At 36.1% G+C, this 26940-nt stretch overlaps 1 protein-coding gene across 2 annotated transcripts in view; it reads right to left on the reverse strand.

Annotated features, from left to right (window-relative positions):
* The window catches only part of LOC118195197 (voltage-gated potassium channel subunit beta-2-like), a 610691-nt gene that overhangs the window by 251530 nt on the left and 332221 nt on the right, over positions 1-26940 (reverse strand). For both annotated transcript variants that reach the window (XM_085827033.1, XM_085827032.1), the window contains one exon: positions 13457-13536. In XM_085827033.1, coding sequence (XP_085683159.1) covers positions 13457-13536 — 80 coding nt within the window. The remainder of the gene's footprint in view (positions 1-13456; positions 13537-26940) is intronic.

Genomic DNA, 26940 nt, shown 5'->3' on the forward strand with positions numbered 1-26940 from the left:
TTCTTCTCCGTAATTCAGTCGCGAATAAACGCGCTTGAGACTTGAAATAAGAACTTAAGAACATGAGAACCTAAAACACACAATACATTCAAAATGAGAAAGGAAAATAATAAAACTTACTTAATTATACAGTACGTTCTAAATGAGAAAATAAAATAACAGTAATAAAAAACTTACTAAATTATGTGATTCAAATCTTATTTATTGCAACAACTTAAACTGTTATGGCACTTTATGACCTCTCTTTTCGACTTACACTAGAGCATATCTGTGATTGTCGACATACACCGGTGAGGGTCCGAATATACAAGAATGTAGTGCAATATTCGATCTTTCACCCACGTATTTGGTGAATGTTAACATTCTCCGGTGAAAGTCAACATTCTCTAATTTCGGTCTTTCACGGTAACATATCCATAAAATACAACTATAGAGTTGCCCTAACGTCTGTTAAGAAAATTCAAAAATTTAAAAGTCGTGTAAATGGATGTAATGGCGTTTTGCAGGAAAATGAATCTTAAGTAAAAATTATGTTTTTTTAAAGGAGGATAAGTATTTAACCGCTGAGGGATCAAAAGTGGGGATTACATGAAAAATGCTATGGAAAAAGATTTATGTAAGCTCGGAAAACCATTGCAAATAACGTAACAGCTCGTTTAGCAGAAGGGGGAAGGTGAATTTTATACTGAATAGCATAATATGTGGCTTTCCAAAGGTATTTTAATACTTTTAACAATGCTCTAAATCACCTTAAAATTTCGATCGAATATATCATCAGTTACATCGATTTTAAATTATATTAATAAGGAATATGATTAAAATATAATATTTAAATTATTAAGATTTATGCTTTTCATTTTTAAATCGCTTAGTTTGTTCAGCTAAACGATTAAAAATGCAATTTAAAGATCTTATGTCAAGCAGAATGGGAACAACATGAAATCTCGCTATTTTTCAGATCGCGTGAGAGAAAAATTAGAAGTTTAATGTTTTGTTGAAAGGCTACATATGTCCACAAAATATGTTCCGAACGTAAAGAATTCATGTCTTTGCGATTAATGCAAACCGGTTAATATACAACTTTGCGATTAATATCCGGTTTGTTTCCGATTTATCCTCTCTGATGATATTGAGACCAATTATTCCATCAATCGTCTTTTCATTTTCGCCGCATTCTGGAGATTGGAAAATACGAAATGAAGAGTCACTGCGTGTTGGGGGGGGGTGATGATCCAGGATACATTTAACTCAAACGGGCGTATCTCGGTGCTGAGGATACTTTTCAAATCGGCGAGTTTGTTTCGGGGGAAACGGTGAAGCAGTTAAACTTAAGTCAAAAGTTATTAAAAAAATTATACGATATAGCATCCGATTTTCAATTTCTAACCGGAGAAAAACTAATGGACTAAACGGGAATTAGGAAAACTAAACTAGGAATTAGGAAGTTTTTCAAACATTAACCGTGGAATGGAAAAACAAAGAATTATAAAAACAAAATACAATGAAATGATGAAAAATACAAAATAAATAAACGAAAAATGAATGTAGAAATTTGAATTAACGAAATTAATTATAAATTAGCAGAAAGCGAATGTGAAGCAAATGTAGAAAAAATAAAAAATGAATAATGAATGACGAAATTTTCAAAAATGGAAAGTTATGAATCGCAAAAGCATTTTTTAAATCACTAGAAAATACCCCATAATCATTATATTCGATCTTCATACGCTCAGAGAATCGCTATAACAATATAAAATAATATTTAGTATATAGGAAATTGATTGTAATCAAAGATTTAATTCGTTATATTTGAAAAGGGGGAAATCGTTGCAGCAAGGTTTGACTTCATTACTTATAACATTACCAAGAACCAACAGTTTATTAAATTCAAGTTGTCTCGTTAGGTTTAGAATTATAAAAGGATTTTTTACAAAGAAATTTTTCCCTTTTACTGCTTCTGTTTTCTCAATGGATTATACAAGCCTGAGTTCGCCGAATAAGAATTTCTGCCCTCGGCGCTGTTTAGTGTAATTGAATTTTATAGACGATATCGGTTTGTTTGCGTTTTAACTTTGTTTTGCTACGGATTTCTCTTTTTCATTTGGAATTTCCCTTGTTATTATTTTATGACATTCGCCTTCAGGATTCTAAATCTTTATTGTTAATGCTCTCTGGCCGATCCAAATTCTTATTTACCGCTGTTCAGAATTTTATTTAACCATTTCCCCGTCCTACAAAGCTCAAATCTTTGCTTCTATTTTCCCTCCAAATTTTCCTCTGAAACTGGCCTTAGAAATGTTTCTTTCTCCCTTTTACCGTCTGTCGAGACCATTTTAGAAGTTCGCTGCGAATCAACTAGAATCACCTACATGTCACACTTAAGCATTTTGAAGGATGTACGTCATCCTACTCAGGAGAAGAAATTCTTTCGTGTTCCTTAGTTATTTACCTGAAATTTAACAAAGACGATCCGCTAAGGGCACGCTTTCAAAAGAGCAGTAGTTCCCACCACAGTGCCAGCTGAAAAGAGGTGGAAGTGCATTCATATTTCCCGCCTTTTTAAGTAAACTTTACTTTGTACGGTTCAGACATGGTCTCTTTCTCTCTGGAGATACCGCGACCAATTATCCCAATTATTATTACTCTCTTCTTTTCAATTTCACCGCATTCTAGGGGGGTTCAAAAACAAGAAATGAAACATCTCTATTGGGGAGGGGGATGATGATCCATTGCACATTTAACTCCGACGAGCGTATCTAGTTGCTGACACCTGAGGATACTTTTCAAATCGACGAGTCTGTTTCGGGGGAAGCGGTGAAGCGGTTAAACTTACAGTTAGAAGTTATAAAAAATTATACGATATAGCATCTCTATTTCCAATTTCTAACCGAAAAAATAACTAATATCTTTTAGAATTAGGTATCTTAAAGGCTAGATTGAGTCCAGAGAAGAACACTATTGCTGCATGGCTAGGAGCAGTACGGTTATTTTAAAAAGGATCAGCTTCTGACTTTGCATTTAAATATCCAAATTATACAAATGCCCAAGCTTTCTACCAGAAATATCCAGCTTTAAAAATTACACCATTTTCAATGACTTTAGTGGCTAAATCAAAATCAGATTAAAAGTATACATAATAACAGATAAGTAAAAATATAAAGTATAATAATGATTTGAAAATTATATAGTATATGTACACCAGCTTAGAAGCTAAATTTCCTGAAGCTACATGCTTCATTTTCTTGTCCGCTTCAGATGTCTTTCCCTCTTTGAAGGGAGAAAATCCCGCTACGGTATCACAACCTTCAGGCCGAACTTGGGATATATCAAAGAACTGGCAACAGCAGGCTAATACATCGCCTGCTGCAAACCAGAATAAACCAAAAGTATAGTATATGTATTAAATACTTTTGTTCCATTTTAAATAATAAACCGTTAAAAAGTAATTAAGTTTTTGATTTGATTTTGTTAATTAATTTAAGAAAAACCATGCGATTTGGACTGTGATCAAAGGCATAGCGGCCTTCTTTATCGATTTAAATGAACTAATTTTGGCCCCTCCAACGAGTTCACTTGAGGCAATGGTCTTATCTGCCTCACTCCGTCCCGTCTGCGGATGTTAGTTGTTTAGTTAACAGTTAAGTTAAGATGATAGCTGTTACGTTATGCTAAGTTATTGCGAATACGACATACCACCCGAGGGCTATCTGAATTCAGGGTAAGAATTTTTATTTCTGAAGACAAACTGGCTCATAGTCGCCCGAAAAACTACGAAAATCAACCAAGCTGTCAGTCAATCCGCGGGCTATCGAATCGCGGTTGAACTCTGGCCCACCAGCGGACAAGCGGTAAAATCGCTGAACAATGGCTGTTCGTTCCTGGTTCGAATCCCGTCGAACTGGCTGGCTGCATGGGCGTTTTTGTGTTTTTCTAGATGTGTAACGTGAGGAACAGAACTTAGAACGTCCTCCAAGAAAGCATTCCTCCTCTTAAGCAGAGAGCCCTTGAGTGCTTTGCTGTAATTAAATAAACAAAACCACACTAAACCGGGTTGATCTCTAAGTATTCAGCGATCTTAATCATGGACACTGATGGGAGGTTCTAGGTGTTTTTTGGTGTATTTAATTATGGCAAAGCACACTAGGGCTATCTGCCTAAGGGGAGGGATGCCTTCGTGGAGGACTTTCTAAGGGAAACTGACTCGTATACACGTTACACATGGGGAAAACCACGAAAACACCCATGCAGCCAGCCCTTTCGCGGGATTCGAACCTCGGACCGAACTACCAGTGTTGTTATGTAGAGAAATTATCTGATAGCGTTGTAAAAACTAGGTGAATGATTTTATGATTTATGGAAATTTAAATTTTATTTTGATTCTGAATTATTTAATTTAAGGCTTTAGTTTTGGGGAGAAACAGATGCTTCGGGAAATATTATTTAGTATAAATGAATATTATTTATTTTCTTTTATTTGCAAATCTTGTACAAACTTTTATTCATTGTGAAAGAAGCAGGGAAAGGGAGGCAATTTTCGCCAAGTCATGATTTCGCGCGCTTTAGAATGTTCGAGAAAGAATTTTCATTGTTAGTTGACCTTAAGAGAGGAAAGTACGTGACGGAAAGGTCAAAGGTTGCTACTTGTCTTTCAATGTAAGTCATTCAGGTTTTTGGCGATTGAGGGTCCGGTTGTTGGCTAAGTGAAGAAGGGCGCGCATGCGCGATCACCCTTATTTCCGCATTCTGGAGTTGAAAACGAAGATTTTGCCATAATTAAGGGGGCGATAAGTGAAGCCATAGTGGGAGCCCGTTTTGTGAAGGAGACGAAGGAAATTCGAGTTGGATTCACACTTACTCGAGACACACTTACTTTTGGCTGACTCTCGGACTGACTCGCTGATTTTTGGGCTTGCTGGACAAAATGTAAGTGACTCCGAGAGGTGTTTTCCGGCGGGGAGCGGCAAATATGCTCCCCGGCCGCGTTTTGGTTAAGAGGCGAGACTCTCTTACACACTTACTCTGGACTCGCTTAGACACTCACTGATTGACTCGCTGAGTTTTGGGCTTGCTGGACAAAATGTAAGTGACTCCGAGAGGTGTTTTCCGGCGGGGAGCGGCAAATATGCTCCCCGGCCGCGTTTTGGTTAAGAGGCGAGACTCTCTTACTCACTTACTCTTGGACTCGCTGACTTTCGGGTTTGCTGGACTTGTGGACGTTGCTCTTGAAAACTGGCTTGAAGAAAATTGGAGTTGGATTCTCTCCCTTACTGACGGGTGGGTGGAACTTACTTGGGACGTGACCCGTGAAGCTTGCTCTTGGGATGAGTAAGAACAGGCGAGCAGTAATTTTCTAGCAACAACGTTTCTGACCGGCGAAATTTGAACGAGTTACCTGCGTGTTGACATAGGACTTTCAGGACCAAGCGGATAGCCGTCCTGGGCAGCAGTGCTCCTGTTTCTGTTCTACAGTAGTGAAGTGGAGTCTACATTTTTAGAACCAGTGTCAAGATGAGCCCGGCCGACATCAACGCGAGATAAGATAAGAGTCCTCCGCTTCAAGATGTCCACACAGAGATAAGTTTTTTTTTTTTTTTTTTTTTTTTTTTTGAACTTTAAATCCTCTCACGGCAAAATTTAACATTGGTGCCAGATGTCTTAACAGATAAGTTGTATATTTTTTTTTGTGTTTATTCGGTCCTCTCACGAAACTCTATTTAACACTGGTGCCGTGACCTCTGCTTAGTGGGGGATCGGATCGAGAATTGAATTTGGATTTTGAATTTACCTATTTTGTGTAATTTACTTTTTAAGGAGGGAGTTAAATTTTATATGCTAGGATTAATTAGAGTTTTTGATTTGTGTTTGCTTATTTGTTAATACGAGATTGATAAAGTTTGAAAATGTGTGTGAATTTCAAAAATTTTGGACTTTAACGTTAGGCAAACAGAATTGAACTTTCAAATTAGGAAAAAATATATTTTAATGTAGCAGAATAGGTACTGTACATTTTTACTGTTGAAAATCCTTGAGTGTTTTCTAGATGTGTATTTTTGATTTTCGACGTACTGATTTATGATACAAGATGGAAAATGAATTATTTCACGATAATCCTATGCTATTTGTGTATCCTTGTATAAAGTTTCGAGTGCTTGTCGGTAAAAACTGGACTCATTTGTTGAGCACTATTAAGAGAGCGAGACTTAAGGACTCTAATTATTTTACTGAATGAGACAAGCCATAGCTATGCGTAGCTAGAAATTTTTTTTTGTGTGTGTTTTTGCTAATTATTTAACCTAGAATCTTGTGAAATGTATAATTGTGAGGGGTAACGTTAGAGAAATTTTGATTTTTTTGACTTAATTGAATAATATTTTGTGAAATGTATGTAATGTTTTCATGATTCTCTAGCGTAGTATATTATTGCTTTTTGATTTACAATGTTTTGATATGATCCCAGTATATTGTGTAATGTGTTAGAAAATTTAATTTAGTATTGAGCAATGACTTTTATAAGTTCTTAAGGCATAATGATACAAATGAATGAGTTAGAAAAATTGAAGATTGTTTTTCAATTGCAAAATTCTGTTTTAAAATTAACACGGGTTAGATTTGAATTTTTGCCTGAGATCAGCAATAGTGATGTTTGCATATTTAATTTTTTTTGGATTGAATTCTTCAGCTTGAGTGAAGTTCTGATTAGTTAAATGAGTCAGAGTAATTGGGATTAGTTATCTTCTGAGTTTTAAGTTTGTGAAGATTTGTCATGTGAGAAATGTTTAAACAGTAGAAATTGAGTTAGTCTTGTGAATTGTAGAAAGTGAATTTTAATGAGAATTTTGTGACAACGGGAATTTGTTTTGTGAAAATGTTTGAAATAAGTTTGAGAAGATTAGTTACTTTTGCTCTGTACTCATGTGTGGGAATTTTCTGTTGATTACAAGTAGTTTGTCTTGAATTTGCTAGTGAATCGTAATATATTTGATTGAGTTAATGAATTTTCTTTCTTGGTTGGACTTGTTGCAGAATTTGGGGTTAATTCTTGTTTTGGCGTAAGTTTTGTATTTGACTTGTTAGTGTCAAGTTAGTTGTATCAAGTTTTTGTTTTGTTTTCTGGTGGTTTCTGCCAAGGTCCGTAAAATGTAAGTTCTCTGATGTTTAGTTTCTGTGGAAGAATTGAGATTTCTGTGGTTATAGGAAAATGGTGGAATTTGAGTTATGGATTTGATTGTGAGATTTTTAGGGATTTTGAATTATGAGTTATGAGTATTTTTTTTTAGTAGCACTTTTGAGAACTTTGCATTTGTTGCTTGCAGTTAGGTCTTGCGTGAAGTTGTAATGTCCTGAAAGCTCGTTTTCTTGTAAATACTTGCACTTCATGGTGGCACTTGACCTCTTACACCGGGAGAAACAGGAACTTGTTATCTGAGAAAACTATTGTTGTATCTTTTTCATTGTGTTGGTTCAGGATTGTAACGCTTCAGTCAGCGCACTTTTCTTTCCGAGATTATAGATCTTATGTTCTCTTTCAACGTGTCTGGGGGTTTGCTTGATACGTAAAGTTTGAGTCTGTCATTCATAATACAGCGCTTTTCTCAGCTTACATGGACGCGGTAAAGAGTTACTTTGTTTCTTTTGTTTGGGTGGAGGTGTTTCTGAAAGCTGCTACTTAGGTTACTATACAACATTTTGGAAGAGTCTGATGCAGAATAGATCTCAGTTTTTGCCTAAATTGGGGGGTTTGTTTTGAACACTTTTTTGATTTGTGATATTTTATTTAGTGTTCTAGTAACGTGCTTCAGTCCAGCTTTGATTGATTTCTTTGACTAGGTTGAATTTTTTTTTCTCGTGGACTTAAGGGATTTTTAGAATTACTGAAATTTTTGTTGTCTAACTAAGGGGACTTAAATATGATGTTGTTACTCTCTAGTGTTTACCGTGAGGTGTGAAATTTTTAGCGACACTTCACTCTTGCTGGTTGATTTTTTATGGCTGGATTTGAATTACAGTGAAATATTTTTGGCTTGATATGGTTTAACATAATGCTTATGTGTGTATTTGTTTAGGTATTGCAGTTTACAAATAATTTTTTAAGTATCACTGATCTCATTGCTCATTTGAATTATGTACGAAATTTTTACAGTTTAATTGTATTTTCATTTTATGTGTATATGTGTATCTTGGTAGTATTTGTAAATTTTTGGCCAAACGTTATTTTGTACATGCATTGGGTTGTATTAGTATTATGTTTGTGTGTTTTGGATAAAATTCTAATTGGTATTTCCACAGCGTATTCTGGATGCTATTTTCGGAATTGATTTTGGTTGGATTGAATTTTTGGACAATCACGTTTCCTTTCTTTCTGATTTTTTTTTTGTGTGGGGTATTTTCGGCTGGTTCCGAGGTTCCTTGTGTTGTAACGTTCTTTTCTTTTCTAATGCTTGGCCCTGATCAGGCCGCTTCTGTTCTAAGACGTGATTGTTTGGGATTCATTTCTGGAAGTTATTCAATTTCGTAGTACTTAAGGGGATCTTTACTTTTTTTTGAATACGTTCATGTGACATATTTTATCTGGAAGTGTTTGAATTATTAGTGTGTTTATTTTCTCAGGAATGTATTTTATGTATTTGCGGCGCGTTAATTATCTTATTTTTATTTATTTCATTTTTTTTTTTTTGTGGTGTGAGCAATTGGATTAGATTATTTCTTTCTTCAGGTGTGTGTATCCGAACACATTCAGTGGCTTATCTATCGTAAGGGAAAAATTGAAAGATAAAGTCTTCTTCAACTTTGAAAGAGTGATTGTTCTTCCTTGGTCGAAGGTGAGACGTAGGAGGGTGAAATCTGGTTTCTTTTAAGGTCAAGTTCCTCTACTAAGGAGTATTGTGGTGCTGAGTTCACATTCCGGGGTTGGTTGCTTTCATTTTCTCGCGTTGAAGGCTGCAGGGGGGAGTTGTTAACACAATGATTTCTAACGACAGGGTTTTCCCTCGGTTGCATTGACAACTCCGTACTCATTTAATGTACTCCATGATTGTGCTCAGCAGAAATTGTCACAATAGTAGAATGTGTTCGACCTCAGGTGAAATTGTTTACATTAATGGACTGAAAAGGAATGAATAGATAAATAAACGTTCAGAAATGTGGCCACACAGAGACTGCAACACTAATGTGATGCAATGAACTGAAAAAAAAAAAAGAGAAATTCTTTTTGTCATAAAATTATTGATTGATCTTAGACATATTTTGTTTGTGATTAACGCCTTATATTTTATTTTTATTTTTGTATGTGTTCTGAGTATTTCTAGGTTTAATTAATTAAGTGATTTAATTGATGTTTTGATTAATTGTTTTTTTAATGATCTTCCTTGAGTATTTAATTAGTAATTGCTTTGATTAATCTTGTTGTTTTACATGCACATTTTGGACTTTAAATTTAATGTGTCAGTAATGTCACTGTACCAAGTAGTCGTGTGAAATATTGTTACATTATTTTATCCTTTAGCCTTATTGCACAGTATGAGTCATTTTATTTCAAGAAGTGTCTGTCTGCTAAATTTTGGTAAACCAAAATTTAATTCCTTAGGGGAAAGGAATGTTATGTAGAGAAATTATCTGATAGCGTTGTAAAAACTAGGTGAATGATTTTATGATTTATGGAAATTTAAATTTTATTTTGATTCTGAATTATTTAATTTAAGGCTTTAGTTTTGGGGAGAAACACATGCTTCGGGAAATATTATTTAGTATAAATGAATATTATTTATTTTCTTTTATTTGCAAATCTTGTACAAACTTTTATTCATTGTGAAAGAAGCAGGGAAAGGGAGGCAATTTTCGCCAAGTCATGATTTCGCGCGCTTTAGAATGTTCGAGAAAGAATTTTCATTGTTAGTTGACCTTAAGAGAGGAAAGTACGTGACGGAAAGGTCAAAGGTTGCTACTTGTCTTTCAATGTAAGTCATTCAGGTTTTTGGCGATTGAGGGTCCGGTTGTTGGCTAAGTGAAGAAGGGCGCACATGCGCGATCACCCTTATTTCCGCATTCTGGAGTTGAAAACGAAGATTTTGCCATAATTAAGGGGGCGATAAGTGAAGCCATAGTGGGAGCCCGTTTTGTGAAGGAGACGAAGGAAATTCGAGTTGGATTCACACTTACTCGAGACACACTTACTTTTGGCTGACTCTCGGACTGACTCGCTGATTTTTGGGCTTGCTGGACAAAATGTAAGTGACTCCGAGAGGTGTTTTCCGGCGGGGAGCGGCAAATATGCTCCCCGGCCGCGTTTTGGTTAAGAGGCGAGACTCTCTTACACACTTACTCTGGACTCGCTTAGGCACTCACTGACTGACTCGCTGAGTTTTGGGCTTGCTGGACAAAATGTAAGTGACTCCGAGAGGTGTTTTCCGGCGGGGAGCGGCAAATATGCTCCCCGGCCGCGTTTTGGTTAAGAGGCGAGACTCTCTTACTCACTTACTCTTGGACTCGCTGACTTTCGGGTTTGCTCGACTTGTGGACGTTGCTCTTGAAAACTGGCTTGAAGAAAATTGGAGTTGGATTCTCTCCCTTACTGACGGGTGGGTGGAACTTACTTGGGACGTGACCCGTGAAGCTTGCTCTTGGGATGAGTAAGAACAGGCGAGCAGTAATTTCCTAGCAACAACGTTTCTGACCGGCGAAATTTGAACGAGTTACCTGCGTGTTGACATAGGACTTTCAGGACCAAGCGGATAGCCGTCCTGGGCAGCAGTGCTCCTGTTTCTGTTCTACAGTAGTGAAGTGGAGTCTACATTTTTAGAACTAGTGTCAAGATGAGCCCGGCCGACATCAACGCGGGATAAGATAAGAGTCCTCCGCTTCAAGATGTCCCTTCAAGATAAGTTTTATTTTTTTTGGTGTGTTTGAACTTTAGGCAAGCTTTTCAAAAACGTCCTTAGCAAAAAAAAAAAAAAAAAAAAAAAAAAAAAAACGTCAAATCTAAAATTTAACTCTCAGGCCTTAAATTGTTTCCCTTTCCTTTCTTTAAATCACCAGACAAACCTTAAGTTTTTTTTTATGAATTTAAATGAACAGACTCTCAGATGAGGTTAAGATTTTTCTTATTGTGTTGTAATTGAATAAACTGATATTTAATCTGGAACCTCTTACAATATGTTTTCTTTATATATTTAATATGAACTTTTCCTTTATATCTTGTATATGTTTTATGTTTTCGATCCTCTCACGGCGCGGTCCCGGAATGCATTTTTTTCACAACGCAAAAATGCTGTACACGTTTCACTATACGATTACTACCTTTAACGGCAAGTAGTTTCATATTTAACATTTAACAATATAGGAATTTCAGATATAACATGGTAACTAGAAGTAAAACTATTTAACCTTGGTGTCGAAACTCTCTATTTAACAGTGTTCAGCGACTTTACCGCTCGGCCGCTGGTGGGCTTGGGAGGTTCTAGGAGACAGTTGCAAATAAGCTTATTAGAAAAGTAATACAGTTTGGACTTGATGGGAATTGTGACCAGGATATCGCCCTTAGTGCTGTTTCGTCGATTCCTTAAAAATTAGCCGCAATGGCACATAATAGTAAATAATTCCAGACTTTGGGAAAAATAATAGATACCTATCTACTCATACACTTTATAAGCTGCCGATTGTAATTATTACCGAATGTAAATTGCATTGCAAAAACTGACCATCATAATGGTACTTAAAAATTATAGAAAGGCAGGTCTTCTCATTACTGCGCTGCATATTAGAGTTAACATGTTACAATTAAGCACAGTAACTGTAACTCTAATATGAAGCAGCAAACTAGTCAGTTTCGAAAATATACTAAATTACGAAGCAATGAACTACTGCTATTTTGTGAGAAAGAACCAATATTTCAACAATCGTTTTTAAGAGAATATCAGTTTTAAATAAAAATAAGCTTATGTACATATTTCGACAAAAGCGGTTTTAGAAAAGTGTCTCAGCATGCATCCTATGAACTTGGACACATTTAGAAAAAAATTTCTAATAAAAATTTGCTAAAGAGAATGCGGTTTACACATGAAGACTCTTTACAAAAGTATATTGTTTTGCTACAGGAACAAGTTTTAGATCACATTTTCACCGTCAGATGGCACTGGTCTTATCACATTATAAGAATGTGATCAGAAAAGTTAAGATTTTGCGACATTTATTCACTGCCGTTTGGGAGAGTATTAAAGACCCAACCGTCTTAGTTGAAGTCGCCAAATTTTCAGAATGTGCCAAGATCTGGCAACCATGTGCCAAAATCTGGCAACCTATTTTTCCGGCAACAATGCTCATAACAACCCTTCAGTGAAGCAACGCTGCCATTTTCGTATGCACTGTTTTTGTCGTATTCCAAGTTCCAACGGTTTTTATAAGCAATTCGTGATATTTTTTACCTTAAACCTAGTTTTAAAATATGAGTTTGTGGAATTTGCTAGCAATGGAAGGAACTGCGGTAAAATTTCTGCAGGAACAATTCTCTGATGCGTTTTTTTAAGCGAAAATAGATCGCTGTGTACTTCGGAAGAAGAATACCGAAAAAAAAATATTACAGAATCGTTTGAAGAAGAATGTAAGCGTTTTATTTTTTAATGTATCACGTAATCCTTATTTAATAATTCAGACTTGTATTTTAAATTGCTAAAATGTGTTTCCTTTTCATACGTTGATAATGTTTACCGATTTACGATAAATATCAACAGTTCGGGAATCTTTCTAAAAATAGGTGCGAAAACCACCAGCTTGGTCCAGATAAGTAAATTTGCCCCTTTCATCTGTAAAAAATCGCCAAATTCTGCCAGGGTGGTTGTGTTAATACTATAGTAGCTGTCCGTCATGAGTTTTCAGTTTAAGCATCTTATTTAAAAAATTAAATCCGCATTCATAATATTAATGGTATGATGGCAATAATATTGTTGGTACAATGGAAATAATATTATTGGTACAATGGCAATAATATTATTGGTACAATGGCAATAATACTATTGTTACAATGGCAATAATACCATTGGCAAAAATACGAACTGAAACTCTCTTATAAACCTCTCCTTCAGTAAATAGATAAATAAATAATTCTCTTCAACATAGTAATTTTTGCTCTCAAATCATCCTCTGATACATTAATTTGCCGATTATATATGATTTTATAAAAAGTTCCATCATTTATGTGATGCCCTATATATGCGTATGGTGATATATGATAAAATGAATTCTTGTATTCATTTTATAATACAATATTTCAAGTTTAATTAACTGGTAAGAATAACTTACACATATCAATCACTCATTTCGTAGTTAGTATGCTTATCCACCGCTCCTGAATACAATTTTAAGAAATGTATCATATGTATTTACAATGATCGGTGTAATAATTTGGTATATTTAAATAAATAAAAAAATTTTTAAGTTCATGATGGAAAGAATTTTTAATTCTTACCTTCCTCCGGCATACGCATCAGCCGTGTCGAATATGTTCACACCATGATCATAAGCTGCTTGTACAATTTCTTCGGCTTGCTGTAAAGGAAGAAAATATCATTTGTTAACGTCAGTAATACTTCCGATTCCCATTAGCGTATCATGACTAAAATCGGAAATAGTTATTATTTGCGACAAGGATTTACTTGATATTGAATATCCTGTATGAGTAAAATCACAAACCGATTATTACCTGACCTGTTAAAATTACTGATGCATCTATAATTCAATGATATATAGCGTTACAAAATTCAAAAACTGATTGTTTGTAATTCATTTTGCCGCCTAACGGGATAGTGGTTAGCAATGATGACTGCCGTACCGAAGTGTCCAGATTTGAATCCCGAAGGAGTAAACGTATAGTGACCGTGCGGCATGGGGGGTACTCTAAATATTCGGCGAATTGAAAGTATAGAATATGGTGGAATAGAATTTGGTGGTAGGGGAAGAGGGGTGGGAGATCATCAGACACGTCTTCCCTGGATGCTCTCCTTCAAAGTTGGGGGTGGAACTGAGCAAAGTCGTACCGTCATCTGTACGGTTCTCAAGGCTATTGCCAACGACAGGGGCCATCTTGCACTCTTTGGTACGATAAATTTCGTGTGCTTGTTCTGGTGTTACTGTCAGACAAGTAAGATAAGTCACAACACTGCAGGATTTATTTTACAGTTACCAAACCACAGCAGGTTTAGGTTTATTTGATTAGGCATGCTATGAAACTATCTGCCAAAGGAAATGGATGTCTTTGTGGTAAGCCTTTAAGGGAAATGTGTTGCATCCTCGTTACACAGTGAAAAAACAACGAAAAAGCGCGTCGACCCAGCCCGTTTACCTGTTTTCAACCCCAGGTCGAACTACCAGTGTTTAGAGACTTTACCTCTCGGCTGCTAGTAGGCAAACAGTAACAGAAAAGAATATAAAATTGGTAATTATTTGTAGCACCATGTATAAACAACAAAATTCTTTAAAATTCTGGGGAAAAGTGTTATTAATTTCACTATTCGAAATTCATGTCCTGACAATGTCCTTCACTATTTGAAATTTATATACCTGGTATTATCACAAACACCTCTGAAGAAGTCTCCAAATTTTCAGATGTTGCCAAATTCTGGTAACCATGATAATTCCAAACTACCAAATAATCTAAATAAAACACAACACCCAATGTACAAATTACCTGACAATGAACAAACAAACAATATATAGAGAGATAGAGAGATAGATATAATATGTGTGCGCGTGTATGTGTGTGTATACATATGTGTATGTACATATAGAGAAAGTGTGTATATACAGATTTTGTTTCAGCCAATCGGTTACAAACTTTCAAAATATATAGAGTACACGTAGGCGATGAAAAATCCCAAAGCAATACATGGTCGGAAACGATTTCCTGGACGGCAGTGACAACACAAGAAAGGAAAGACACGAATAAGGTGCGAAAACATGTTTACTATATTTAATACAGCAGAAACCAAGAAATACAACGATTGTCATCAAAGAAAGTGCTCGAAATTACTACTCCGTATGCAGGCCTCACATCGCCGGAGCATGGAAGATCTTATGTTCTGGAAAATACCGGGCGGGTCCCGGACTTCCCCAGCAGTGCCACGATGCGTGGAACAAGTTCCCTACCACTGTTAACGGGGATTTTGTACACCAGTGTCTTGTATCCCTAGAGTAAGCAGTCAATCCAAGTGGTAAGGAGAGATCTGGTAATCTTGCTGGCTAATGTATCGGCACCCCTGCAGATCCCATGTCGAGAATACGTTTCGAACGTAATTTCGAATACCTCTGATGACGATCTTCAGTTTTTGTTCGTATTTCTTGGTTTCCGCGTCACTAAGCATAATGAACACATATTCTCACCCTTTTCGTGTCCTTCCTTTCTTGTGCTTAGAAGAGCTTACTTTCTTGTGATTTGTATAGTCACTCCTGCGCCAGGAAAGCGTTTCAGACCATGCATTGCTACGTGTTTCTTCATCTTTTAGGTGTGCTCTATCTCTCCTGAAGTTTTGTAACAGAGTTGCTGAAACTCTGTATACAGAGTGTACCGTAAACTTCTAGGGGAGGTCGGGCACATCATAAGGATTAAGAATTGCATAGAAACCTATACCCGGAAATGCCATGGGTAAATAGAAGCAGAGGTAGAAGATGGGAAAGGAAACAAAAGAGTGATTAATTTTAAAGATTTATTGGACATGAATACAAATGATGTTTCGACAGCTTGAATGTTACAACAGGTGCTCGAAGTTTGCACCATCACACCGAGGGACCATTGATTGCCGAACATGTTCAAACACACAGCGAGTTTCTTTGATTTTAGCAGTAGCGCAGGCGAGTCTTACCCAGGAGATCCATTTCAAACACAAGTGTATCTTAACACACGACACTTTTGATGGGTCCCCACAAAAGGAATTCGAGCTGGACAAATCCGGTGAGCGTGGGGGCCAGGGAACTGGTCCACCACGTCCAATCCATCGAGTACCATATTGTGAGTCTTCGTTTTCCCACCCCAGCACGTTCTTCGTCATTTTTTTTTAAATACTATATCGTGATGACGTTTTGTGGCAACGGTTTGAAGAGCAAGTTTCGGCACTAAAAGCACTATCTAGTGCTACAGCCCATCAGCAGCATTTCTTCCATAACTCGGTTAGCTTTCAACATCCAAACTAGCCACTTCCGCAACCAATCCCATGCCTTGCCAACAAGCACGTAATTTTAGACCACGCGCTGCTTTTAATACTGTAATAAGGCTTTGCATACATCACGAAATGAGCTGAATTATGAAACAGTAATTTTTTTAATTGAAATACAAAAAGTGGTGAGGATAATAACAGAACTTTATGTAACCGAACCAGTTTATCGAACGCCATCTAGTGTTGACAAGATTAACTTAAAGTCATTCCACCTCCAACTGCTATAAGGATACGTTCTCCAACATTATGTCTCCGTGACTCTCACGTTAATTGTAGATATTAGGTGTTCCATTTTGATGTATGTTCTGTTTTGATGTATATTTTTTTCGTAACGGTTCATGTGCTTTGTTAATAAATACGTTTAATAACTAGCCGACGTTTGAGTTTTATAGAAGAGCGGTTACATTACTGATTTTGGTGTTTCAGTAGTAATTTATGTTCCATATTGTTTTCAGTTTTAGTGAAAATTTTGGAATATTATATAGCATTATTCGGTACATTTCCGTACATGATTTGACATTTGATTGATTGATTGCTTTTCTTTCAATTCTGGTATGAATTTCCAAGAATTTTTAACAGTGCTTTCTAAAACTCCTATATGGCCATTCACAGTATTTTTATTAAATACGGTGCAATTTCACCGATCACCTAAAGGCGGAAATAAAGTTCACGAAATTGATTCAGGCGATTTTGCTAAGTGGAACGTCAAGGTGGTCGTAAACATTTAAAGTTCGTAATCTGAGGAGATACAGTCGTAAAAGCACTGCGGTAGCATAAATTCAGTAACAGCGTTGATCTTATGGGAGAGTTCGAAATGAACTATTTTTGGTTGTCGCGTGATATTAACAGACGAATGGAATTTTGAGCCACTGTGGTAGGCGTGGTGAATTTATAATTATGCACAAATACACTTGATGATAATGCAGTATGTTTCCTTATTTAACATGTTTGTTTTACTTCTGATACTGTTTAATATTGAACTAAGATTGCAACTAACTAAAACTAAGATTGCAAGCTACATTTTTAAGATTTTGAATTTAATTTCTGGTACAATATCAGATTATATTACATACCAATGTTGAAATTTCATTGAGGTATTACGTGTTGCTTTATTCTGGCTATAAGAAAATGTTTAATGTCTCCAAAGAGGCCAGTCCATCACTGGGTACCTTGCCTACCTAATCTGAAGTAGTAATTTTACGCAAATCTGAAGGTAAAAATTTAAAGGAAATTCAAAAGATGAGTTCGTTTTTGGAATCCAGCCGACTTCTAGATCATATTCAGTTTCAAAACTTCCTACCTACATTTTTGGTCCAAAATCTAATATGAAAATATGCTTGTTTACTTTCACGCCTCTCGTAATTAGTTTACATCTATTCGTTGCCCTGCGCTGGCAACACGCTTTTGTGTTGTCGTCCTCAAAATTCTGTTGCTAGAGTGTAGCTGACCTGTAGCTGTTTTAATATTTACTAGCAGGCAAGCCTGCCAGATCAGGAAGCTGCTGTCAAAACAAAATTTATATGTTCTATGTATACCTGGAATGACAATGCATAAAAACATTTCAGTATGAATAATCAGTTCATTCTTTCCAAGCAATAACCAAATCGTAAATAATTTTTTGTTGCCAAACCAGGAAACAAAAATGTTAACACGTCAGTCTTTTGATTGACTGTAATTTAATGCAGTATAACAACGTTTTCTCAATATCAATTAAAGAATTAACGTGGCAATAACATACCGTGTCAATTATGTTAACCTGAAACAAAAACGCCAGCAGCATCCACTTTTTAATTTAAATTGTTAACATTAAAGAAATATTTTCGACATACTGACGTTGCATGCAATCGAGTGCTTTCTTCAAAGTCAGAATATGACCTTATGTAATAATAATATGTTTATTGTTTGGAAATGCTATTTTTATTTCATATTTTGTAAAACCTACAAACTTTACACTAACAAACTCTATGATTTGAAAGCGAATAGTGGCAACACTTTTCGAAATAAAGTACATTTGTATCTACAGCATGCGAGACTGCTGACACTCGGAAAAATGAGGCCAAAAATTAGCGTTTTCAAAATTTTTAATTAATACATCGGCTAATTTAAGTCATATGAAGATGAGAATGGTCGAAATGACTTCCCACGACAATCCCCACGGCTCAGGATTGGTTGAAGGAACCCACCTGACTAGCTCCCAATTTTCCGGTCTGCTTTCAAGAAATCGAAGTGCTCCAAACTTCTTAGAAAATTCACCTCATTTAGGTCAGTTTCACAAAGGTCAGGCCCTAAACAGGAATCTCTGAGGTACTGGTAAGAGCAAGGAATTTTATCTTCTACTGTATGCCAGTATAACGACGAAAGTAACAGAGTACAGGGTGCGTCAGAAAAATGTATACACACTTTGAACACTCATAGAAAATTTAGTTTTGAACCTACAAGGTTACATTTCTCGGAGTAGTGTTCTTTCTGGTCAAACTGCATGTTCTATATGGTATTTAAAGTAAATGTTCAAACGGTAATCTTTAGCATCGATACATTTCTGAGTACGAGTCAGGACTGATTCCGTACTTTGCACCAAAATGTCTAATGGGATTTCTGTGGAATGGAATTCTTATTCACTTTGGGATGAGATTCAAGCGATGTGCACAGAAATCCCATTGGAGGCTTTGGTGCAAATTATGGAATCAGTCCTGACTCGTACTCAGAAATGTACTGATGCTGAAGATTACTGTTTGAACATTTACTTTAAAAACCATTTAGAACTTTCAAATGGACCAGAAAGTGCACTTAGTTTTCAAACTGGAGTATAACCTTACTGTTCCGAGAAATTTAACCTTGTAGGTTCGGAAATAAATTTTCTATGAGAGTTCAAAGTGTGTATACATTTTTCTGACACACCCTGTATTTATCAATCACTAAAAAACATACATTCAAAGAACAGTTTCGTGGTTTATTCGTGCCAAGAGGGAAAGAGCACTTTACGCAAAAAAAACGACACGAGAGGAAAATTTGTTTATGTACAAAATCAACGGAAAGTGCTTCTTTGTAGCAATACAGTATTCACAATAAATGTTCAAAATTGAGGTATTTGGTAACGTCGCAGAAGGGATTGGAGAATATTTTCAAAAACGACAGGCATTTCGCTCACGCTTGCAGCCACAATGGATAGTCGTGCAACGAGGCCCTCCAGTGAGTCAACGAGACTCTCGTGAATGATGCTCTTCATATGGCCCTACAAAAAAAATCCAAGCTGGATAAATCTGGCGAACGGGGTGGCCATCAAACGGGTCCACTCCGGTCAATCCATCGGCCCAGAAATGTCCCATACAAGTAATTGCGGACCCACACGTGGTTATGGGATGCTGCACCATCATGCTGGAAGCACATGCGATCACGAACGACAGCCGGAACACCCTGCAGCAATTACGGTAGCACCTTTTGCAGAAAAATATGATAACATAAGACATTTGTACGTGCAGGTAAGAGGTAATGGCCTATGAGGTAGTCGTTAACAATACCCGCCCACACATTCACGGAGAAGCGGGTTTGGAATTCATGTGGACGTGTGCCGTGTGGATGAGTTGCCCACACGTGCATGTTGTGGCTATTGATGATGCCATCCTGTGAGAAAGTTGTCTCGTCCGTGAATAGCACATCCGATGGGAAATCCGCCTGCGCCGCACACTGCTGCAAGAACCAAATGCAGAAATGAACTCGAAGAGGGTAATCTGTCTCTTGCAAGGCTTGGACTCTCTGCAAATGGTATGGGTGCAAACCATTTTCATGCAATACTTTCCAAACGGTGGAATGACTCAGCTGCAGACGACGTGCAATAGCTCTTGTACTTGTCTGAGGGCATTCATGCACAATGTTCAAGATGGATTCTGCAATGCGAGGTTGTCGTGCACTTCTTCTTCCACTCCTAGTGTCAGAGGTGGCTTCAAATGACCCGTTATCACAAAGAGACCGATGCAACCTCTCCAACATTGTGTGCTTCGGCATACGGCTGCTCGGAAACCGTTCCTGGTACAACCGTAACGCTGCTCTGCCGTTACCATTAGCAGCACCATACATGAGATACATGTCAGTTTTTTCCCTGTGCGTAAACTCACCTATCACGCTCGACATCAGAGTTGCGAATGATCCTCTGATGCATCGGATCGTGGTTTGTCCTGCTCACTACCGCCCTATACCGCTGCACTGACAGCCAATCATAGCTGTAGTTTCTATTACTGTTAGTGTTCCCTTTTTTGAACATTTATTGTGAATACTGTATTGCTACAAAGAAGCACTTTCCGTTGATTTTGTACATGAACACATTTTCCTCTCGTGTCGTTTTTCTTTGCGTTCCTGCCTTAACCCGTCACTTTAGACCCTACATCCTACACAAAAAGTGCATGTTTTAGTACGCGCCACCACACCTCCAAGTTTGTCCCATGATCTATGAAACACCTTATATATATATAAGTTGTAATATACCATCACACTAAGACATTCATAATTTCCATGTGATAATAAATGTAGCTGTCTTAACGAAAACCGTAGCATTCATTAACCTGTATGCTTAAAATACCAAAACGTCAGTCCTCGTCTATTACGCGTCCCGTCCGTTTCCTCCACTCTCCGTCCATTAATGCACAAAGAGATGTAAACATTTAAAACGACAGCCTTTCTACTTCCTAACAAACAAGCTTCCATTAGCCTTTTAGGACAAGCTGTTTGTAATAAACTGATACAATGCATTTGGGGAAATTGCACCTGCTACTGTATACCTTAGGGGAAGGATTAAAAAAAATATCGCAATCTCGGCCGTTTCGGGTGGTTGTGGTCGTTTGAAGGGAAGGCTGCCTCGGGCGTTTTGGCCTACAAAAGGTTAGAATGTTTTAAATTTTTTTCTTTTCTGAATTGTTAATCGTGTGTATGTGCTTTAAATAACCTGTTCAGTAATCGTGGCCGATACACCGAAAGTCATGACCAACAGACTTCGTATATGTCATTTTCTAGAATGGATCAATAAAGGAATCGGAATCGATGAAGTTCCCTTAAGACATTATGCTGGATAACAGTATATTGTTCCTCAGTGTAAAGAACTAAATCATTAAAAAGGATGCACGTCACATTTTAAATATATTTATTTAAGTTTTATTTTTTAATAACATAGCTAACTAATAAATTTGATAATTCAACTTCCGTTTTTAAATCTGTACTTAATGAAATCAGAATAGAAAATAACAGCAATTATAATAGCAATAAGCTTATTATAATTTCGGTTCCAAACAGAGAGGAAAGAATCTAAAGTAAGGGAAAAAAATTTGAAAGCTTTCAGATTTTATATAACATTTCAAAGAGGCGTTTACTTAACATTTTTGTGTTACCTTTATTTATTAACTATCATGTTCTTTGCACTTAAACTATAAAATTCAATTCAACAACATTATCAGAAAATAATTTAAGAAGAGCATATCTTTAGAATTTCTGATTCGCAGTCTCCGCGCTGGAGATAATTTTTTTTTTCCGTACAGTGTAGCCATTGCTCGCTTTGTAATCGTTGAGTTTGTTAATCAAAAAAAATCGTTAAGGGTTTACAAAATATGAAGTAGAGGATAAAAAAGTTCCAAATTTGGGCTTCCAGATACCCATATTCGAGTGGAGACTACGTTATTCAAAATTTGATGTCTCTAGGTACTGTTGTTTTTTTACAGTGCGAGAAACATACATACATCATGCAAATTATTCATTACTTAATTTCGTTAAATATAATGCAGGGCTGTAATTTGGTGTAATTTGGTGGCAACAATTTGAAAAGTGAAACTCCATTTATAGTGAACCAATGCAAAATGCCAAAATTAAATTAATAGCCCTTCTGAGCAAATAATTAAGTATTACCATTATGATTTTTGTATCTGTGAGTTATTTAAAGTAACGAAAAAAATTTACAAAAAATTTACATTATAATTTAAAGAATAAATCAGATTTCACGAAAGGTTGAATGGCTACAACTCTCTCAAAAATGGCAAACTACAGAATAGCGAGGATGTCCTATACATTAAAGCAAATATTGCAGATGCCAACTTGATAGCATTAACTGATGCATAAATGCAATATAAATATATCTAGATACAAAAACCAGCAACTTTTTTTACTTTTTGCAAACTAAAATCCCATCGAAACACACAGACAAACATATTAACGTTATCGCAATAGAAAAGGAAGAAAATGAATTTAAATTAACTCCGATTTCTTTCTTTTTAAAGTAAGTTACGTTTCTTGAATTTTAAATCAAAAGAAAAGTAATGCAGCATTTTTTTCAAAATTTCACTGCGAGAGAATGAGCTACTCTTATTTTAAATAATGAATTTTAATGTGACCTTAGTTTTTTTTACAAGAAAATCCACCGTGGTAATACATTTCGCCCGAGGGAATTTTCGTTGAGGTTTGCGGAAAGATTCTTAATTTTATATAGCTTGAGAAGAAAAGATCAAAGAAGAAGCCACAACTCCAATAATTCTTTTCGAAAAAGACATTCTAGTATTACAGACCACGATTTAAATATTTATTCCTCTGCACCAACATTTAAAGATGGAAATAAATTAAGTAATAAGATTATTATCATAATATACTCTAATGTTTATAAAAATGAAGCACAAGACGATGCATCTAAAAATAATTCAGCTTTTTTTTTAATCAGCTTTATAATTAATGTTAGTAGTATTTAAAATATTGGAGGCCCACCAGAGCGGGCAAGCGGAAAGATGGCTGAATACTGGTAGTCAGCCAGTTCATCCGGCTGAGGATGAAAGGACTGACTGTATGGGAGGTTTCTTGGTTTTCCCTATATGTAAGTGAATGCAAGCGAGATTGCCTTAAAAAAATCCTACATGATGACAGCCTTTCCCTTAGACAGATAAACATTGTTTGGCTCGCCATAATATAAATATACTTAAATACAAAGTATTTATTAATAATAAATATTTTATATAAGTAGTACACATTAAGTAAATTCAATTCCACTATGTTTATGAGAAGGGGTGGATGCTTCCAAATATAAAGTGTCTGTGCAGCATAGGGGCACTCTAAATATGCGGCGAGCCGAAAGTCCGATCGAGAGGTTGGTGTTAGGGGAAGAGGGAGTGCGAGACCCTCGAACTGCTCTCCATCAATACTGGGGGTGAAACTGAGGTCACTCGCACTGTCACCCGTAAGATGCTCAAGACTGTTCGAACGCCATACGTAAACTTGCGCTCCCTGCCACGAGGAAATTCGTGTACTTAGGCTGACTATAGGTCAGACAAGGGAGCAATAGCACCAACAACAACAACTATGTTTATTCAGATTCTTTTATGTTAACTGTCTATGCATAATCCCTTTATATTATTACATTGAAATGCCAGATATACTGTTTGACAAGTCTTTTATACATTATAGGATATTTATGAGAGAACGAAGCTATAGAGACACGTGGAGGCATAGGTTGTATGAGTATGTAGAATTATTTCCTAAGCAATAAACAGCTGATTTCAAGTTCAGCAATCCATATTTTTGTTATTTAGGAAGTGAGGATATCTGTTTTCAAACACTCGTTGTAAGGCATCCCATACGGCTTTGATAATGCTGAGACATTGAGCTTCTGGTGGTAACGGCAAGAGTTTGAAATTAAGATAAACACTCTATCATAATTTAGCGTTTCTGAATTGTTATGGCTGTACATCACACAGCTTTGATGAACGCAGCTTGGATTGCGTATTACCCTTCAGAAGCGATGCGTACATAGCTTTCATGTATCAGAGATGTATATAAACTTGTTACGACTCTCGTTGAATGCAAAGTTGAACAAATCCCATACTTTTAAGCAGCCACCACAAACTGTGGAGTCTTCTGTTGAGAGAAGTGGGATGCATGTTTTCTTCGCTCGAAGATCATTCCGTCGGCTCAAAACAGTTAGAAATATGAAAATATGACTACTAAGACTAATTTGCCCTGTAAACAAGAGTCCAGTGTCTGAAATTCCTAGTCCAGGAAGTTGCATGGGGTTATGGCTTATTTATCACGGACAGTCCAAGTGGATATGGATTCTGCAAATCCATATTATGAACCGAACGGTCCGCAATCCATATTCATTGCGGTGTCAGCACTGCACTGAGTTCCAACATCATGTCAAGTAGTATTTTACTAGATCCATATAAAGGGCTCCTTTTATGAAACCATAATAAAATCATCACATAAAAATTCAATCAAATCGTAAAACATCATTTTTAAAGTTCAAACAACTCTAGAAGTAACCACAAATACCCATAATATTACATGTGCACTAGAGCGAGCTCAAGTGACTATGTACACTCTGCAGACACAAAACAAAATTATGATTTAAACTTTGATATATATATAAATGTGTGCGTGTACTACAATGACTTAGAGAAAGCTGCAACGGTTTGGCGATGGTTCTCTGCGTTGTAAATTGGACAGGATTTAGTGCTTACTTAGAATTCCACACATATTTTTATTCCTTGATAACTAATTCTCAGGACACCTTTTACGTTGCATATCATCATTGTGGATGCACTAGACACCCCGCAATTTTTTACAGGTTATACTTTCAGAACAATGGACAATAGCTATCAGTATTATAGTGGTATTTCTAACTGTTTTGAGCACACGGAAGGATCTTCGAGCGAAGAAAACATGGATCCCACTTCTTTCAGAGGTTAAGCAATACGTTAGCCTTGGGTGCAAGAGAGTTAAAGTGCGCGGTTTTCCGATATGAAGGCTCACCAACAGAATGTTTTGATAAGGTTAAAAAAGCTTCATTTCTCAAAATTTTGATTTCAAATTCCGAGTTAGCTACGTCATCAGCGTTAAGCAAGCCATGTGACATAGATCAATTTAAAGATTATACATGTCATAAAGCACAGGAGCTGAATTAACTTCCAGTCATCGTAGCTGAGGGTGAAGACTCACAAATGGAGATAATAAAACATGAACTTGAAGAATTTCCAGGCTTTATTTTCACACATATCCAGTTAATTTGACGGACACTTATTCAATCATATTTAAATATGGTAAATGTCTAGGTACATTGATTCTAAAAACATTAAGGTGCAGGCAGTTTAGATGGGAAAGCGAAACGAGGAGTTATTAGCATGGTGGAAGCTAGGAAAAAGTGACGCAATTAACTGCCAGGGGTTTTTATACCAGAGTAGGTGAGAGTCTAGAAACAAGCTATGATTGGTTAGTTATTAGCTTTTGAAGCAGCGTTACGTAACCTCTAAAAATCTCGAATTTTGGTAGAACAGATGAATTAAGGGGAAGATCACCAAATTTAGAATGTTAATTTTGAGGTCATCAATTATTTTTTTTTAAGCAGCTATCGTGTTTTGTTATATGGTACATACTAAGAAAAATAAAGAAAATGTAAAAGATCAAATTAACAGCGTAAATTATTTTTCCTTCTATATTCTAAAAGTAATAACTTCTATTTGCTCTGTCTCATTTCAAGACTAATCTATGTCATATGATTCTTACGTATTTCTGATGATGTAAATGAAACTGAAAAAGCCAATAGTAATTTTATAGCAATATTAACTATCCAATTAAAATGCATTGAGAACCAAAACTATCTCAATCTAAATTCAGATTTCTCCCTGAACATAACGCACTTCCGTAAAAACGCTTTCGCCTAGCTTGACTGCAGTCTGTCTGCTACTTCTTTCTTATGCAAATTTATTTAAAATGTGTAATTTTTGGAATAGGCACAATTAATGTGCCAACTTGTTTGTGGCCGCAACATGTTTGCTGAAATAAAAATGAAGATTTAATCTGCCTTCGCCTCCAATTTCCTATTCATTATGGATCAACACTTCTACGCCATCAAAGTTCCTGCTGGTCATTACTTCTGAGTTTAATTTTATCACATATCCATATTAAATTTCTATGCTAGAATCAAATTTTCTTTCTCAATGATATGTGAAAACCTCTTCATTACGCATTCGCTAAAATTAAGTAGCGATCAAATAGTGATAGATTACGGCTTTGCGTGATTGAGAAATGACATCGGATATATAATTCTCCAATAATCGTCAGGGCTGATGATAAATTGAGAAGAAACTGTCTTTGCGTGAGAGAAAATTGAACGAAATTCCAGATCTAAATTTCATAGCTAGCATTTGACGTAATTGTTTGAGTCTAGAAGCATTAATGTTTGATACCTAATTTATTTTAATGGAGATAGTCTAGACAAGAGAAAGATAAATGACTAGAAATCGAATATAAGAAAATTCTTCGGTTCACGTTTACTTCTAATAATAAATGTACCAATCTATACTTAATTATTCATTTCTCATATCTAGTTCTTTATAAATTAAGAAATACGTATTATAATTAAATAGGCTTTCAGTTTAAAACACTAAGGAAAATGTTAATATTTTGAGTATTATGTTGTGATACACTAAGTATAATGTTACACTAAGTATGTTGAGTTACACTATGTATTATGTTAATATTAGTAGTGAAATTAGATAAGAGTTTGTTAACAGAAAATATTTCTAATCATAAAGAAAAAAAAGCAGTTTATTAGCCCATAGGGCGTCAGCCCAGAAGAGCTATTAATTTCATTTTCGCATTTTATGGCATTTCACTTCAAACGGAGTTTCAATTTTCAGATCGTTGCCACCAAATATTATCGCCCTATATTGTATTTAAAGGAATTATGGAATGAAGAATCTGCATATATATATATATGTTTCTCGTG

Source organism: Stegodyphus dumicola, chromosome 11, assembly GCF_044657685.1.
Source record: "Stegodyphus dumicola isolate Sdum_Otavi_A_Nest chromosome 11, ASM4465768v1".
Lineage (NCBI taxonomy): Eukaryota > Metazoa > Arthropoda > Arachnida > Araneae > Eresidae > Stegodyphus > Stegodyphus dumicola.